This window comes from Meles meles, chromosome 9, assembly GCF_922984935.1.
Source record: "Meles meles chromosome 9, mMelMel3.1 paternal haplotype, whole genome shotgun sequence".
NCBI lineage: Eukaryota > Metazoa > Chordata > Mammalia > Carnivora > Mustelidae > Meles > Meles meles.
The window spans coordinates 25,814,948-25,834,076 of NC_060074.1; the positions used below are offsets into that span (position 1 = coordinate 25,814,948).

General features: G+C 37.2%; 1 protein-coding gene across 1 annotated transcript in view; it reads right to left on the reverse strand.

Moving 5' to 3' along the window:
* Nucleotides 1-19,129, reverse strand: part of ABCA12 (ATP binding cassette subfamily A member 12) — a 176,551-nt gene that overhangs the window by 70,887 nt on the left and 86,535 nt on the right. Inside the window, exons 10-17 of the mRNA XM_046019118.1 lie at nt 14,946-15,064; nt 13,811-13,917; nt 7,376-7,632; nt 7,165-7,277; nt 5,866-5,990; nt 3,556-3,729; nt 817-981; nt 280-490 (exon numbers count right to left, since the gene is read on the reverse strand). Of these exons, the coding sequence (XP_045875074.1) occupies nt 280-490; nt 817-981; nt 3,556-3,729; nt 5,866-5,990; nt 7,165-7,277; nt 7,376-7,632; nt 13,811-13,917; nt 14,946-15,064 (1,271 nt within the window). The remainder of the gene's footprint in view (nt 1-279; nt 491-816; nt 982-3,555; nt 3,730-5,865; nt 5,991-7,164; nt 7,278-7,375; nt 7,633-13,810; nt 13,918-14,945; nt 15,065-19,129) is intronic.

A 19,129-nucleotide genomic window follows, 5' to 3' on the forward strand; every position in this document is an offset into this window, starting at 1 on the left:
AGACCACCGAGGTCAGCTCACAGCTCGAATACCTTCAGGTTGGGCGACCGTGGCCAGTTAGTCTGTTTGTGCCTCGTTTCCCCTTAGTAAGATGGAGAGGCACACCTTTTACGTTTGCCGAAAAACGCGACTCGGTTAATACGCAAACATGTTTGATGTGTGGTAAGTGTGTAGTAGTGTTGGGGGAAACTAATACTTCGCTGATCATAAAAGGCTAAGCTACAGCAGACAGTGTTGTCAGGAGATGATGTTACTATGCTGATTTTGACGATTACTCACTGGTATGTGTGGGAATTCCGTATTTGGAAGCAATCTGTTCTTTGCTTAATTTATAAGTCAAAAAGTCCTTGGTGTGGTTGCCTTTTCGCCTTTGAGAAGAGGGCAGCAAGGCAGTTAAATATTCAGTGGTAATCCCTTGGGAACACAATGCTTGGGAGATGGTGCTAAATGATCCCTGGGGCGTGTTCATCCGCTTGCTTCTGTACATTGCCTGTGAGATAAAAATCCACAACTTATTAACATCAGAAAGCTATAAATGCTGCTGAGAACAATACAGAAGAAAACCTGGAAATGCTTAGAGTATCCTTAGAGCTTCCATAATTCCTTTAAAACATATATCCCAAATATAAATGCAGAATGCTGAACTTCACTGAACTTAAGTGGCCAAAATTTTTGCCAGAGTAGAAGAGTTTTCCTGCAGGTGCTTTTTCCCAGTGTACTATATTGGAAGCTGAATGTATTACAACTAATCTCAAATACAAGTTAATGTGACAAGAGGAATTTCCCAATAAGCACATTACTGGGTGACTTTCCTACCTGTGTTAATGGAACACTTCTGGGCAGATGCATTTGTCTCAGGGATGTCATTTTATCTAGCAGCGGATGTGTGCCAGAAGCCATCTGATTGAGAATCTCTTTAAGCCTCATGAAGAGTTCTATCATCTTTTCTACTGGCTTTTGATCTTCCCTAGGGAAAAACACCTAATGGGAACAGAATAAAAATAAATGATGGACGTGGAGGCAGTGGAGCCCATACACACTGTTGGTGAGAATCTTAGAAGGTACAGTTACTTTGGGAAAAAAGGTGGAAGTTTATTAAATACTTAAGCATAAGTTTGCCATGCAACCTAGCAATCACATTCCTAAGTATTTATCCCAGTGAAATGAAAACATAGGTCCACACCAGGATTTGGATGTGAAGGTCCATGGTAGCATCATTCACAATAGCCAGAAGAGTGGAAATGATCCAAATGAAAGGACAGATGAAATGTACATCCTTTAACTAGAATACTCTTTAGCAATAAAAAGATAGGAAACACTGGCACATGTTGCAAAATGCATGAAATTAAAAAACATTATACTGAGTAAAAAAAGCCAAACAAAGACCATGTACTGTATGATTTAGAGTATATAAAATGTCTAAAAAGGGCAAGTCTCTGGAGATAGAAAATAGATCAGGGACCCCATGGGCTAGAGGTGAGGAAGAAATCGCTGCATATAGACACAAGGTTTTTTCTGGGGTTGAAGGAAATGTTTGAAAATTAGATTGTGGCAACAGTTGCACAATTCCATACATTCATTTAAAGAATACTGAATTGGTCACTTTGAATAAGTGAATTTTGTGGTATATAAATTATACCTCAATAAAGCTGTCAAAAATAAATGATTCTAAAAGTCAGAAGGGCAAATATCAATTATGTAACTCTTCATGGATACACTATTGCTCAGAAATCATATAATAAGATCCTTAAAATCAGAAAAGCTCTTTCAAAAAGCTCATGTGACTCATCAAGTTTAGTCATAATCCCACAATGCTTTTCTGCTGCATGAAGATACACTGGAAATATTTTAAAATTTTCAAGTTATTTCATCCTCTCGTTCATTTAATCATCAAATGTTAATTGAGCGCCTGCTATGTCCTCAGCATGGATGAGGGGATAGGTATACGGTGGTACACTAAGAGAAAACATCCCTCCAGTCAAGGAGCCGTGGTCTAAAAGAAGGTCTAAACACCTTATGAGAACAAGGCACAGCTGGAGAGACACCATGGAGATGCAGCTACCTCAGTAGCACAGCTACTAATTTCAACTGTACTTTTTTCTAAATTACAACATTTCCATTTTTCTTCCAGTTCTGCCAAAATTCTGGGCATTCCCACACTGATGTGAAATAAACTGACTTGTGACAAGAAATTTTTCATTATTTTTCTTTGCAATATCTAAAAGAAGTAGGAATTGTCTTCTGCTTGTCAAGTGCATGTATTTAGTTACTAGACTCAACAAAAAATATTTGGTTTGATACCTGCTCTGCAGAGGCATTATAAAATAAGGATTAACATTTTAGGTGAGCAAAATTAATAATTTCACTTCATATGCATTTTAGTTTATAGTTTATGTAAAATAACCATTTGTCTAGTTAATGAATACTTGCTGAGTGCCTCTTTGGGCCTGGCACCATTCTTGGCCTTTGAAATATTGGGTGGTTCCATGGAGCAGCTGTGCCCAAGGAGTCAGCAAGTAGGAAAGAGAATTTTAGGGATGGGAGGGGTTTTGCAGATCATGGGGTTCCTGTAGAATCTGGGGGATATACTCGAACAGACTGGGGATCCACTGAAAGGTACTAAGCGCAGGGTTGGCATAATGTGACTTAAGTTTTAGGAGGATCACTCTGGCTGCTTAGGGATGGTGGGCAGGCTGGTGGTGTGGAGGCAGGGAAGCCAATTAAGAGGCCACTGCAGAAACAGAGGTGGGAGAAAATGATGATCCAGAACAGGATTATTGATAACTAGTCCTAAAAAATTTTCACCCCCTTTGCTGTAACAACAAAAGTCAGCCATGTTGCTTCTGGTTCTTCTTACTTTAAAGGGGAAACATTTTTTTTCCAGTGTTTGCAATAACAGGTAAATATTTTTGATCAAGTATAGATATAGGTGAAATAGGTGTTTGATTTTTCTATGTATATATTTTTCATTTGGTTCTGTATTACACAAGTACTTATGAAGCATGACTTATTGTAGGATGAAGTCATTCCTGACTTTTCTAAGCTCTAATAATGACCCATTTATTTTGTTGTACTGTGTAAGTAACAGTAGCCTCTTTCTAAATTGGTGGAAAACACACACACACACACAGATTTTTAACACCAAAAAAACCTCACTACTTTTCTTTACAAAAAAAAAAAAAAACCCAAAAAGCAAACAATAAACTTTGCTCTAATCTTTATTATCCTATCAAATTAATTCTTGTTCACTATAAAAAAAATACACACACACATCTGTATTTCATACTTTAGTATAACATATATTAAATTTAATATGTGGGCTTGGATACACAAACTGAGAGTTAATAAGGCAATAATATTAATTTCTTCATCTATAAAATGTACGAATTTGCAGTATATGATCACTAAGGTCCTATTTAGCTCTAAAATAAAGCTGTAATTCCAAAAGCTGTATAAATGGATCTTATTCATTATAGTATCAGGGAGCATACTTGTGTAATCAAATGTTTTTATACTAAACTGTGAATATAAAGTACTTCAGCAACAGGAACTTGCCTTGTATGTGAAGTTGTAAATGTCCAAGTAGTGCAGAAGGGTGAGGCCAATGAGGTAAGACTGCCGGGATCTTTCTGGAAGAGGCAGGCTACAGAATTCTGTCATCACATCCTCCATTTGGGGATAGGTCATATTGGCATCACAAGAATGCAACCAGAACACACGAGAAATAATCTGCAAGTTGGAGGAAGAAAAATATTTTAGTGTGAATCTTCTGAGAGGTCTCTCTCAAGAGACAAGGTCTGCTTTATTCTTTGATTTCATTAAAAAATATGATAAATTATACTCCGAGTCAATTTTTCCCCCCGATCTAAAGCACTAATCACAGGTGCCTGGGTGGCTCAGTCAGTTAAGTGTCCAGCTCTTGGCTTCAGCTCAGGTCACAATCTCAGGTTCATGAGATCAAACCCTACGTTGGGCTCTGTGCTCAGTGGGAGTCTGCTTGAGATTCTCTCTCTCTCTCTCGCTCCCCCCTCCACTGTGTGATCTCTCTCTCTCCGATAAATAAATAAATCTTTGAAACAAAAATAAAGCACTAATCACTATCAATAAAACCGTAGAGAGCCCAAAGTTCACTGGAAAGCTGAAGAAAAAGAGGTGAAGAAGTGTCTGGGATGATTTGAGATTTCGTGTCTAAACAACTGGATGAGTGATGGTACCAAGAAAGAATTGATCTGGAGTTAAGTCTGGGAAAAATATTCATTTAAGACTCATTTTCCCTTTAAAATTTTATGTAGTGTATTTAAATTACATTTCGTTTTTAAAATCATTTGAAGTTATATCAGGGCACCTGGGTTATATCAGAGGTTAAAGCCTCTGCCTTCGGCTCAGGTCATGATCCCAGGGTCCTGGGATCCAGCCCCGCATTAGTCTCTCTCCTCAGCAGGGAGCCTGCTTCCCTTTCTCTCTCTCTGCCTGCCTCTCTGCCTACTTGTCATCGCTGTCAAATAAATAAATAAAATCTTTAAAAATAAAAATAAATAAATAAAATCATTTGAAGTTATAATCTTTTTTTTTTTTTGAAGTTATAATCTTACACAAGAAACTCTAGATATCTCTATCAAGAGATAAAGGGCAAAGAACAAAAAGCGAAGGATTATGTAATAATATCAACCAACCATCCTGGACGGTGACACTGTGTGAAAAGTGAGGTGTGTCTATGAGAAGTTGGAAGAAGTCTCTATTGCCATTGAGTTGAAATTGAGAGAAATGTTTAGGAAATTCAAGACTGTTGAAACTTTTCTCTCTTTCCTTTTGAAAACAGTAAGAATGTACACTCCCCATTTATGTGTTTTTATTTACTCAAATGAACCTGCTCTTCAGAAGCTAAACACTTAATTACTGAAATTAGATCTTAGGATAAAATGAGTAAAAGGTGAAATCAAAGGGAAAAGGTCAATGACTATTATTTGCTAGAGCAAGAGGAGAAAAAGGGAAGACAAAGCACTTTTAGTTTTTGTATGAGGGAACCAATGAACAGGACACAAGTAAACCTAAATATTTCCCTAAGGCAGTCTTCAAGGTTTTCAAAAAACTTTATCCGATACTGGAGAATAGCTGGGCTGTGCTTAGAAATGACACACTCTGTCACACGTAAGTTCTGGACGGATGAGGCCTTAAACTCTGCAGTTCTTTTGGAAAATTTCTATGACATTTTCAGACAATGGACTTGGGAAAGGGATAAAAGAAGAGACATTTCAAGTGGAAAAACCTTATTATCATCCTGAGGAAATGACATTATTAATTTTCACACCCAAACATGTTCACTATATCCACAAACTTGCCCAGAGTTCCCTGGATCCTATCTATTTTACATACTATGTCTTGTCTTGGGACTTTTAAAAAGCAAAACTGAGTATTCATTTCAACAAATTGTAAGTGGTCTGTTGTTTTGTTTTTTTTTTCCTTTTTCCCTAATTAGATTACTGAAATCTGACTTTGATGTCATCATGACAGGTTGTGCCAATTTATCTCAGAAAACATGACTGTGATCATGCATATACAGAATTATTGTTGGCACTACTTATTTAAGAAAACCGTGTAGAGGTAAGGAAAAGGCAAGCACAAAGGAAGGAAAATGAAGGAGAAGGAAAACTAGAAGGAAAGGAAAAAAACTGATAACCTGTCTTACCTCGGGATTTTTCTTCTAACCCCACTAGGAACTGAGCCTCTAATTTTATCATTTGCAAGCAAAATGCACCAGATCTACAAGCAACTTCTCAGTGTTTTACTGGCAGATGCTCAACAAATATTACACATGATTTAAACTTTTATGATCTGGCTGCTAAGAACAAATGTACTTCACCCCACCTCAGCTCTGTTATCAGGGATAGGAACCGCCAGCAGACTATCGATACTCCTGTTGGACATGCCTGTCATTCTCCTCAGTTCTTCCTTCAGTTCTTCAACATTCTTAAACATTTCTATTAACTGACCTGCAAGAAAATAAAAAAGAAAGAAAACACGTGTTGGTTGCAATGGAATTCTTTTTAAGTTGTTGTACTAACATTAGAGGAACCTTCTAGACTAAAACATACACTCAACATATATGTCTTGGGTCAGGAGCAGAGGTCTCTCAGTTTTGGCGAACTCTGCATCTTTAGAATCTATTTCTATCTGATTTAGACTAATTCCAATTATGATATCATTGGCCCAAGGTAACAGATTGTCCTGGGTTATAAATTTTCCTTACATGTCTACAAGGTTGATTCAAAAAAAAATATGGTTTCCTCCCAGACTTTGATCACATAAAGCACTAAATATATATCCCTCCATTTGATTTAAAGCATCACACAAATTCAAAATGTTTTCCAACCTCAGATCATATAATACTGTCAACTTAGGACAAGGGTTGCTAAATCTGCAACATTAAATCTGCACAGCACTTTTCCTTAACTTTGTCCAGCACATTACAGTTTGTAAAGGATTTTTTAATAGTCCTTACCTCACTTTTAAATAGAATGCGTTTAACTTCAACTTTTCTAGGACACTGATTATAATTTTTTCATATTTGGGTCATTCATAACAAATAATATTTTGACTTTACTTAAGCAGATTATAATCTTCATCCTGCAAATATCTTTCGACTTCTTCATGAAGTATCCCGACTTACTGCCTTTCAAATTTTTGTGGCTGCCTGTTGTCCAAAATTCTGAATGCCTTTCTTTTCAGTACTGAGGTATTATGCAAAGAAGAAACGTATTGCATGGGGCCTCATGCTCAGAATACTAATAGGTTCTGAATTGAGATTTCTATAGACAGCAGTGCGTCTTTTTTATTTTTTAAATTAGATTATTTTCATGAAGTAAATAAATTCCATCCTAGCTAATGCGCTTTAATATATCAGAGAAATAAAAGGTGAATGGTCTAACTAGTTAAAATTTCGAAGATCTTTTTGCTGTGAAACCAAATTTCCCTATTTCATCCTCTGCTGGCTTTCTGTGTGTTTATTTTAGACAAGTACCGTATTTGAAAGTCAGACTTCTCATGTGTAAGGGCAGATACAAAGTAGGTTTGGTTGGGAACTTCGGAAAAGCCTTTCTTAAATTGCACCATAAGAATCACATGCATTCTTTTAAGACAGCACTTAAAATATGAATGGGGAAGCACCTGGTTTTTCAGACGGGTCTGCGCTGTTATTGACATGCAGCATGGCTTCTATGACCGGCATTAACTGTGTGATATTTTCCAAGTAGTTCATTTGCAGTGCCTGTTCTAGAAACCTGGAACAAAGCAGAAGAGGAGAAGAAACTGCACTAAGCGTATCCGTAATTACCTGAGAAAGGGTTTCACCAAGGAAACAGGCAATGAAGATACTTACCAATCCATATTTAAATTCATTTTGCTTGGCTCCCCAGTAAGCAAATCCCTCAGTTTTTTAGATGTAATATTGTCATGGTACAGTAAGTTGGTTGCTATTTCGGTGCCAAGTTCTGCTGCTTCGAGGAGCTGCACATGAAACGCACTTTCTTCACATAGGTTCCCAAAGTTCACGTCAGAGAGCTGGCACATTCTCTCTATTGGACGGAAAGTTTCAGATTCGCAAAGAAGTTCGGTCAAGTTTCGAAGCTGAGACAGCTTGCCAGAATGGGGAAGGAGCAGGAAATAGATTAGTTACATTATTATAAATATTTGGTAGTTGATAATAAGTAACCAAAATTGATTTACTTTAAAAAAATTGTGCATTTGTGTTTAATTTCTTGGCATTTGGCAAGTTTTATTGCAAAGCATTATATCCTGTCATTTGAGTTTACTGCTTTCTTTAGAATTTTATAAAACTGTTGGACCTATTAAACCTGTATTTCTCAACTGAACTCAGATCTTGTAGACTCAATGGTTAAAAAAGAGGTGATTTAGTTTTATCTCACTTAAATCACAAATACTTCAACTAATTTATATTTTTGTTTATGTTTTAAATCATGTGGAAAGGCAGACAGAAGAGCGGGTTTGGCAAAATAAAGTCTTTCTTCCTTGTACACATTAGGATGGCTACTGTAAGTAAAAAAGAAAGAAGGAAAGAAAACAACAAATGTTGGAAAGGATGTGGAGGAATAGGAATCCTTGTGCACTGCTGGATGGAAAATGATGTGGCCATTGTGGAAAACAGTATGGGGTTTCTTCAGAAATAAAACCAGAATTACTGTATGATTCAGCAATCCCACTTCTGTGTACATACCCCGAAGTACTGAAAGCTGGGTTTCAAACAAATTTTTGTGTACCCAGGTCCACAGCAACACTATTCACACTGACCAAGAGGCAGAAGCAACCCAAGTGTCCACTGACAGATGAACTAAACTCAATGCAGTATACAGATACACAATGGGATATTACTCAGCCTTAATATCAGACACATGCTACAACATGGATGAACCTTGAGGGCCTTGTGCTGTGTGAAATAAGCCAGTCACAAAAAGACAAATGCACTGGATGTTTTCACTTAAATGAGGACTGTAGAGTAGTCAAATTCACAGCGACAGGAAGTAGAACTGTGGCTGCCAGGGGCAGAGAGGAACGGGCATCATGATAATGGGTATAGGTATTCAGTTTTGCAAGATTAAGACAGTTCTGGAGGGGCGCCCGGGTGGCTCAGTGGGTTAAGCCTCTACCTTCAGCTCAGGTCATGATCCCAGGGTCCTGGGATCAAGCCCCGCATCGGGCTCTCTGCTTAGCAGGGAGCCTGCTTCCTCCTCTCTCTCTCTGCCTTCTTCTCTGCCTGCTTGTGATCTCTGTCTGTCAAATAAATAAAATCTTAAAAAAAAAAGACAGTTCTGGAGACTGGATGTATTTAACAAGCCTGAACTGTGCAGTTAAAAATGCTTCAGGTGGTAAATTTTATGTTACATGTATTTTACCACAATTAAAAAAAATTCATTGACAAGAAAAAAGTCTTTTGAAAAATGCAGCATGTGAATCACTGCATTTAATAAGAGTACATTTTAATTAGATTGTGTTTAAAATATGGACGGGAATAAACTTGGATTTTCGGAAGTGTCGGCAATGTTTTGGACACTATCTTCTACCCTCTTATCTACTGAGGAAAACTGGGTGCCTTTGTTCTCTGGAAGTACTTAGAAGTTCTGCTGTGCTTGGAAGCTACCCTGGAGCTATTCCTTTTAAGAAGCCAAATAATTTGGGGAACCTGAGCTCAGTCAGCTAAGCATTTAACTCTTAATTTCAGCTTAGATCATGATCTCAGGGTCATGAGATCAAACCCCACATTGGGCTCCATCCTGAATGTGGAGTCTGCTTAAGATATTCTCTCTCTCTCTTTCTCTGCCCTCCCCCTCCTTTGTCTCTCAAAAAAAAAAAAAAAAAAAAAAGAGAGAGAGAGAGAAAGGAAGGTCAAATAATTTGGAGCAACACTTAAGTGTCATTCATTGCAACTCAATTTCAATCAGAAGTTGCATTTCAATAAAAATGAAATATTTTATGATACAAGCAAATGTTTAGGGATGTTTCTTTCCATATATCAAATGGGAAAGGCACAATTATGTGTCTTAGATGAAAGATTTACAGTAACTACATGTAGGCAGGAGCAATTAAACACTAATCATCTTAGATAGTAAATATCATTGGTCTATTTTTTACTGTATTTAATATTCTAATTGACTCCTGGCTTTGAACTATCTAAAATAGCCTCATGCATATTAAAATTCTACTCACTAGTCACTGCTGTGAGAAAATTTCCATTACAGGTCCAATTGTTTTATCAGCTGTAACTACGTGTTTGCCATTCTATTCCTTCCTTTGATTTTCCAAATACTAGATATAATTAAATTTTTAATGAATGGAGCCAAGCCTTCCTGCCACATCCTCCAGTGGCTTTTAGTGATTTCATAAATCAAAGGATAAATACTGGTAGCCCAATATTTTAATCAAGCTTTGAGGGTATAGTAAATATGAGACTTTTACTCAGTAGAGACCTAAATACATATGTATGTATATATTTTGACCCAAATATATTTTTTAATTCCAAGTTTGACATACATGTGTAAGAAACCAGTAAAAGTCCATACAGTATAATCCTTGCTTGATGAGATAAAAATTATTGAAGGAGAAAATGGAAGTGTAGCCACGCTACTGAAGTAGAATTGGTTCTCTGAAATAAGGGTTAATTCAGGGTCAATGTGGAATACGTTGTGGGGCATCAAGGAGCAACCCGATAGTCATTCAGTATTTGCCATTATTTATTATTACTTTCCTCTAAAAGCAATGTAGGCATTAAATTTTTAGAAGCTTCACGGATCATTAATAATCATAAATTCAAAGAATTAAAGTTCTCTCTTCAAAAGTATGTGTCAAATCCAGATTGTGGGTTTGTCAGAACCTCATGTAGAGTCCTTCTCTCCTTTATCATGACCCTGGTCCACAATGTGAAGAAAGGTTCAGGTCAAACTTGAACAACGACCCATAACTAACTCCATGTCCAGCTGTGACTGAATTCCCCAGTGCCCCTGGTCCCTGAATGCATCTGAAACAGAAACGTTAAGTTACATTTAAATAAGAACTCAAAATATCAGTGCACCGGGTGGCTCAGTTGGTTGGGTGTCCAACTCTTGATTTCAGCTCAGGTCATGATCTCAGGGTTGTAAGATTGAGCACTGCATTGGGCTCACGATGGGCAAGGAGCCTACTTAAAGTTCCCTCTCTACCTCTCTCTCTGCACCCACCCCACCTCAAAAAAAAAAAAAAAAAAGAAATTCTCAAAATATCATAGGTATAAAACTGATAAAATAGCAATGCTCCTGGGCTCTTGGCAAGTAAATGCAGGGGAAAGGAACTTATTTAAAAATTTAAAGGTGTTATAATAAAAATATTGTGTTACCCATATTTCTGCCCAATATGGGGAATATCCACTTTATGTGTAGTTCCCCAATCAGGAAGCTATCCTTCTTACAATGAACAAAGAAGAAAACATAAAAGCTCAGGAAAAGTTCAATGTTAGTACTAGAAAAGAGGGGTAGGAACAGGAGAAGTCACTTTTGAATGACAAGCATTTGACATTTTGGAGGATCTAAACCTTCTTAGAAATGCCACAAGTAAAGCTTTAGAACGGGTAGGCCCTAACTGTCACAATTAAGACACTAATTACCAGAGAAGGATAAGCAAGAAACTTAAAATCATCTCCTGCTGTAAAACTGTAAGAATTTATCTTCATTCTTTCAGTGATATGCACTGGACATTTTCAATTGTCCATACACCTGGTGCTGAGAATACAAGAGAAGAGGAACATATTTAACAATGTCCTCAGGGAGCTTACAGTCCTGGAATGTAGGGGTTCTGTCAACTGAAAACAGCAGCCATGCTTGTAAATGACAACAGATTTTCTACCCAAGGGACAGGATTGTGTTTATTTCCACTTCTGTGGCTTCTAGAACTTTTTTCATAATGTAACCCCCAAGTAGAGCAGTATCTTCAACACGTGGATGCTGTTTTAAATTATTCTCACATCTATCTCCCATTCCATGAGTGTAAATGATTGAGAATGGATTGTTCCAATTTCCCTCGTGTATATTTTGTGCTGCCTAGTTACTACAAGTTGAGAACCACAATGAGTAATTGTCCAGGTGACACAACTACACCACCAGACTCTTTTAACACCCTCATTTGTTCACACATCCATGAGTTGTCTCAAGCTCCTACTATGTGCTAAATATGGGGCTTTAGAGATACAAAAGGCAACATTTTATCTGAATTTACCCTCTAGGGAGGGAAACAGACCTTATTTACACATCAAGTTATAAAGCTAAGTAATCAATTTCAATAGCCAGAAATCTCACTGCTATCAGACTCCTCTTCCTTATGCCCACTGGCTGCTGCATTGTGCCACCTAACCTCCTACCCCATTCTTCAAACTGTCTCTTCCTTCTTTTTCTGCCACTGACAAAGTGCAGGGCTCACTTTTTGCTTAGGTTACTGCAAAAATCACCTACTTGGCTCTTCTCCATTCTGTCCTCCATAGTCCTCCATAGTCCTCTAAGAGCAACCTCTTTCTAAAATGAAAAATTTACTTCCTTCAAATGCACAACTTTCCAGACCAGATTCAAACTTCGTGACTAAGCAGAAAGAGGACTTTTGGATCTGGGCCCTATCTCTCTGCAGTCCCCTTTCCTGTCTCTCCCATAGGCACCTTATTCTCCAGATGGGAACATGTCTGTCCTTCAGGTTCACACCTCTATCTTAACAAATGTAGGTCTCTGTGTGTGAAATGCAGGACTGCAACCTAATCCCACTCTGCCCATTAAGAGCAAGCATTATCTCCTCCATGAGATTTCTTCTCTCCATCCCCATCCCCCACAATCAAAGTTAAATCTCACACTTCCATACACAGAATCCTGTCCATCCACATATCACGAGGCTTATTTCACTGTGTTATAATTATTGGTCTGCTTTCCCATCTGCTAAAGTGGATTGGTGTAAGGACTTTGGGGTTACAGATTATGTCTTTTGAATAAATAGATTAGTGTTATGGGACCACAGATGATGGATTGAATGAATGAATGGATAAATATTATGTGCACACAAGGCCATTATCCTGGCTGGGAAGCAGGGAGAGAGGCAATACTCTAATATTATAGAAGTGACATTTAAACTTGTCCTTGAAGGATGAGTAGGAATTTTCCAGATGAATGCATAACTTCCTTTTCATTTGCACAAACAAATTAAGATACTGCTAAATTAGAAGCATTAGAAATTTTGATTTGTGTAGAAGACCAGGACAAAATGTAGGTAATCTCACTAGCATTACCTACTTATACTACACATGGACATATGTTTTGGATGCCTACTTAATTAGGACCATGTTGACTATACAGAAAGTCATCTTGCTTGCCCTGAATAAACCAGTTATAATTTTGCTTTATCCCTGCCTACATAAATTCAATTAAACTGCTGTTCTTACTAGGAAAGCTGCTTTCAAATTTTAATAGGGTTATTTAAGAAATGATGTGAGTTTCAGTTTGGTAGTTTGATATATGAAGGTAATATTAATTGTGATATTATATTATTACTTCTGTTCCTGCTGCTGGTACTTCTGGTCACCTGGAGAAACTTTAATGTGCAATGACCATATAACAGAAAATATGATAATGACCACCCAGACAAACTTGCCAAGTTCCTGGAATTATTAGTAGTTCATATAACCCTTCATGGCATTTTCTGTGTCCCTAATAACTTATATATCAAGCTCATATGCATGAGCTAAACAGAGAATAATAGATAAATTTGAACCAATTCAAGTTTCAGAGTTTAAAATTTTTCTGCTGCTTTCCCTCCTTTGTTTAATATCATATATCTTAATATGATTTATTAGTTTCTGCTGATGATGACAATAAAAATAGGTTAGTCAACTTCTGAGATTTCTGTACACTGAAGTCTAAACACCAGCTTTTAAGAGCAACTTTTATACTTTTAAAAACTGAGGCAAACTTAAATTGGAAATCATATCATGAATATTATTCTGAAATTACAAAGCTTAACGAGATAACTATATTATTAGCCATTCCTTTATGTATGTGAATACTGTAATTAGGCCTTTATGGGTCACTTCATATGCAGATATCCACTAATTAAGAACAAAATGCCATTTTATAGCATAAGAATGCTTTTGTCCCCCCCTTTTCTGGCATTAATATAGTCAAAATAGGACCAGTATTTATAAAGACATAGATTTAAAACTTAAACTGAAAATATATCTTGCCAGAGTATTACAGAAAATGTCAAGGTTTATTTATTTATTTTTTCTTTCATGACTTACTGTTGATTTCAGGACTTCAGGAACTGAAGAAAAGTCATCCTCATAAAAATCATTCTGAAGAAAAGATTTTTTAAATGAAATCATGGATTGCAGGAGTCTTAAATTTTCTGTAAAGGAAGAGTAAAGAGTTACCTTATGTGAACTGCAAGGTCACTTAGGAAGCCCATTTGAAAAACACCTTTATCCTAATTTACTGCTAAGTTTTTCCTAAGATAATGGCCTAGTTCAATCTAAATATAAGACAAGTGAAAATTTAACCTTTCCTTGAACCATGGAGACTACAGAGTTCATTATTTTTAAAATATTCATAGATATTCTGCTTAGAGACAAAAATATTTCTAGCAAAGGTACTATGCACTTTTGGCTCTTCGTGAACTGAATCTACTTTTATTTCTGACTTTTGAATATACTGTTAAGTTGAAGTGTTTGGGGGAGACTAGATTTCATAATCACTGTGACACATATATGCCCTTCCAACCTTGATTAATTCATGCCTAGTAAATAGACACCATGCTTAAACATTTGTTGTGCCATTTCTTGCCATTAAGTCTCAAGGAATTATTTTGGTGTGGGCAAAGTGAATGTAGACCCTTTGGAAAAGGTGCGAAAATCAAGATTTTCTCTTGAAAAAGGAAAGGAGACGTCTGATTAAATGCCATCTTAATGACTGTCCATGAAGGCAGAAAATTGAAAATAAGGCGTATAAGGATAGAAGTAAAAACAGTCTGCCACACATAAATCCTTCGTTTATAAATAATTTACACCTGCTCATTCTTCATTATTTCTTGATATATAAGATTATTAGGGACACAGAAAATGCCATGAAGGGTTATATGAACTACTAATAATTCCAGGAACTTGGCAAGTTTGTCTGGGTGGTCATTATCATATTTTCTATTATATGGTCATTGCACATTAAAGTTTCTCCAGGTGACCAGAAGTACCAGCAGCAGGAACAGAAGTAATAATATAATATCACAATTAATATTACCTTCATATATCAAACTACCAAACTGAAACTCATACATATGGAAACTAAAATCTTTTAAAAATCCTTCTCTTTATTTTTTAAGCAAATGTCTTAAAACAGAATTAGAACCCTAAGCAGCATTTTGAGTAGTAAGTAGAGTATTACCTTGTGATCCCCTGGCCAAATTGTCAGTGACATTTCTCACACATGCCAAGTAAGGAATGTAAGGACTATCTGCTGATATATTTAAGACAGCATCTTCAAAGCTTTCCAGTAGTAGGAGCCTACAGAATTAGAAAAGAATATATAAACTGAGTCATATAAAAAGAGGATAAAGCTATTTTGTTGAGATCATTTAAGTCCCTGGTTGTTTGGCGCTGGTTGACATGGGCATTAAAACTGTGAAGTAGAGGGGCGCCTGGGTGGCTCAGTGGTTCAAGCCTCTGCCTTTGGCTCAGGTCATGGTCCCAGGGTCCTGGGATCGAGTCCCGCATTGGGCTCTCTGCTCAGCGGGGCCCTGCTTCCTCCTCTCTCTCTCTCTCTCTGCCTGCCTCTCTGCCTGCTTGTGATCTCGCTCTGTCAAATAAATAAATAAAATCTTAAAAAAAACAAAACAAAACTGTGAAGTAGAACATCTTCCTCCATCTGGCCTAAAGGGCACACTCGCTCTGCATCCTCCGCATGCTTACTTCTCCATGGGATTTATCTTTAGATTTAGTTATTTTAATGTCCAATCATAAGTGATTATAATATTATTTCTAGGGACATTCATATGAAAGAAAAAATTATGGGGCTAAGGTAGCCAGATGAAATACAGGACTCCCAGTTAAATCTGCCTGGATGGCTCAGGTGGTTCAGCGGCTGCCTTCAGCTCAGGTCATGATCCCAGGGTCCTGGGATCAAATCCCACGTCGGGCTCCTTGCCCAGCGGGGAGCCTGCTTCTCCCTCTCCCGCTGCCTGCCGCTCTGCCTACTTGTGCTCTCTCTCTGTCAAATAAATAAAATCTTTTAAAAAATGAATTTCAGATAAACAATGAATAATTTTTCCTTTTTTTAATGATGAATAATTTTTCAATATAAGTACAACGTTATGAGTCTTGTATGTTTTTCTTTTTTTTTTTTTCTTTTTTTTCCTCTAAATCTGAAAACCCCTCTGGGCCTCAGTTCCTTCCTCTGTAAAATGAGATGTAGGGGGCTGAACAACCTCTAATCCCTTCCACCTATAACAGAGACAGATCACAAGTAGGCAGAGAGGCAGGCAGAGAGAGGAGGAAGCAGGCTCCCCTCTGAGCAGAGAGCCCAATATGGGGCTCGATCCCAGGACCCTGAGATCATGATCTGAGCCAAAGGCAGAGGCTTTAACGCACTGAGCCACCCAGGCACCCCCATCTATAACATTCTTCAAATAAATTTAAATTTATTTAATTGTGACTTTAAAAACTAGTAGAATGTAAATGAACAATGAAAAGTTCCTTCCTTTTCTTTAAGCAACCAATTCAGTGTTTCCAAATTAACCACTTTCAGGTCTCCTTTCAGCCTGACTGGCATATGAGATACAGTCTAGGATTTCTGAGGCATCATCGTGAGTGAGTAAATACGTGTGTGTTGTGTGTGCCCTGTCACCTCAACTATGAGGCTGCATCTCTTTATTTTGTAACACCTTCCCTTAGTGTCTGTGACTGAATTTCATGGACAGGAGAGAGAGCATAAATGTCAATAACTGATTTATGGATCATCTACTTTGAATCAAACTGCACAATATATAAATTAACTAGTTCTGTCAGATTTTTAACTTAGATTTTATTCAAATACTAAGGAAAGAGCCTTATCCTGGTATAGCTAAGGAAACATGTAGGAAAATGTTCGCATTAATGTCAAAGCATTTTAAATACCCTAAGGGGTATTTGAAATGTGGGTTAATACCACGGGATCCTTGAAGAACTTTAAAGAGAAAATACAATCTACAGCAAGAGGAGTCTCTAACATGGCAGTCAGAGCACAGTTAATTGGCCAGATAGCTGACCTTCATTTAAAGACAATTGCTAGAGGTGCCTGGGTGGCTCAGCGGGTTAAGCGTCCACCTTCGGCTCAGGTCATGATCTTAGGGGTGCTGGGATTAAGGCCCGAGTGGGACTCCCTATTCAGCGGGGAGTCTGCTTCTCCCTCTGCCCCATACCCCACTTGTGCTCTCTCTCACTCTGCTCTTTCTCTTTCTCAGGAATAAATAAAATCTTTAAAAAAATAAAAATAAATAAATATAATTGACAGCTTCCACACTCAAAAAAGAAAAAAAAAGTAACCATTTCCATGTGTTGTAGTTACTATAGCACAGAACCATTTGCATCCTGCTATAGTGCTCAATACGGAAATACAGATCTAACCTATGTGGAATAACACAAGGGATTCTCATGGTGAATTTTCAAGCTTAAAATAGAAGCAGAAGAATGTTGCACTAAAAGTGACCTTGAAATATTATCTAAGCCATTCTCTTAGCTTCAGGAAGAACATCTGATTGTCAAGATTTTGGTGATTACATTTAATATACTCTGAAAATTAAGATTCCGTATGTATATGCCACTGCTTTAGCATAAACATCTAATTATTCTTTTAAACTATTTATGCATCTTTTGTATATAATCCTATTATTTTCCAAGAATGTTTGCCATGAAGGATGAGCTTATGTGTGTGTCCATGTGTGAGTGTGCACACATATACCATCAGAATAATACAAATCATAACCTTAGGACAAAAATAAGAAGAGAGAAGAGCAATGAGGGAAAAATATTTTTAAGCAGGCTTCTTTTGAAAATTCTGGACCAAAAAATTCCTTTATTTTATGCCAAATTTTGCTGTTCTGTGACTATTTTAAAATGGGAATAGAAAGGATCTCCAAAGATAAAAAATCCCTTAATTTCATCAATCTCAACAAGAACCATCTTAAAAGTACTGAATTCTTTCTAATAAACTGTCAGCTAGCTGCCAGCAGGTACACTGTTTGTGGAATTTGTGATCTGAAGTGCTAGTGTTATCAATGCTGTGGATGTCTCAAGGCTCTGATAAAAAGGTACCTGGTTTCAGCAATAAGCATACAGTTGTTTCAATACAAAGGTGTTTTTTTTTTAAGTATTTTTGATGGCTCTATAAGGAATGGTGGATAAAAGCCCCAACTTTCTGGAACACGGCATTCTAGCTAGGGAGAAATTGTACAAGGTTGCTTGATTGCTCTGGAAAGAGCACCTGGTTCAACCACCTTAGGGGAGGAGAAATGTGGGAGCAGACATACAAGGTGGCTGTTTATGGAATTTGCCTAGAATTTATCCGGAATTGGAACTTCTCACCAAATAATAGAAAGTTTATAAACAACTGCATAGATCTTATTTCAGAAAAAAAAATAATAAATGGCTAAAAATAAGTCCTACTATTTGCTTTTATTTGTACAAATTTCCATTAGCACAGAAATTTATCCTTTGGGACTGAAATTTTAAAAATGTCAATAGTATGCTTTATCGGGCTGAAACAACGTTTACATAACAGGCCATCTACTCTCTAAATTTGCCTTGATTACAGGAATTTCCTTCCGTCAGCTTCCACAGGCGTGCGCATTCATTCCCCACCTTGATTCATACAGTTACTTCAGAGCACGGCTCACGTTAATGGTCTTCAGAAGCCAACGCTGCTGCTGTCATCTCCACTGCCTATTTCTAGGACAACCTATTTACATGCCCCAATAAGAGTCCAAAATTAAATTACCTATAAACGGTTTTACCTATGCAAATGCCACAGAAGCAAACAAATTTTGTATTATCTTGACTGACATAAGAAATATTGTGATTTTTAAAAAATAAAGTAAGTTGTAATGTGAAAAATTGGATGCTTATACAAGTTTCATAATGAAAGACCTTAAAAAAGTTGGAAATTCGACCTCCACCTAGATTTTCCTCAGAGGCATAAAAGAACCATCCAGATGTTGAACCAACCCTGCAGCCCTGGAATAAATCCCACTTGATCGTGGTGAATAATCCTTTTAATGTACTGTTGAATCCTATTGGCTAGTATTTTGGTGAGAATTTTTGCGTCTGTGTTCATCAAGGATATTGGTCTGTAGTTCTCTTTTTTGGTGGGATCCTTGTCTGGTTTTGGGATCAAGGTGATGCTGGCCTCATAAAATGAGTTTGGAAGTTTTCCTTCCGTTTCTATTTTTTGGAACAGTTTCAGGAGAATAGGAATGAGTTCTTCTTTAAATGTTTGGTAGAATTCCCCTGGGAAGCCGTCTGGCCCTGGGCTTTTGTTTGTTTGGAGATTTTTGATGACTGTTTCAATCTCCTTACTGGTTATGGGCCTGTTCAGGT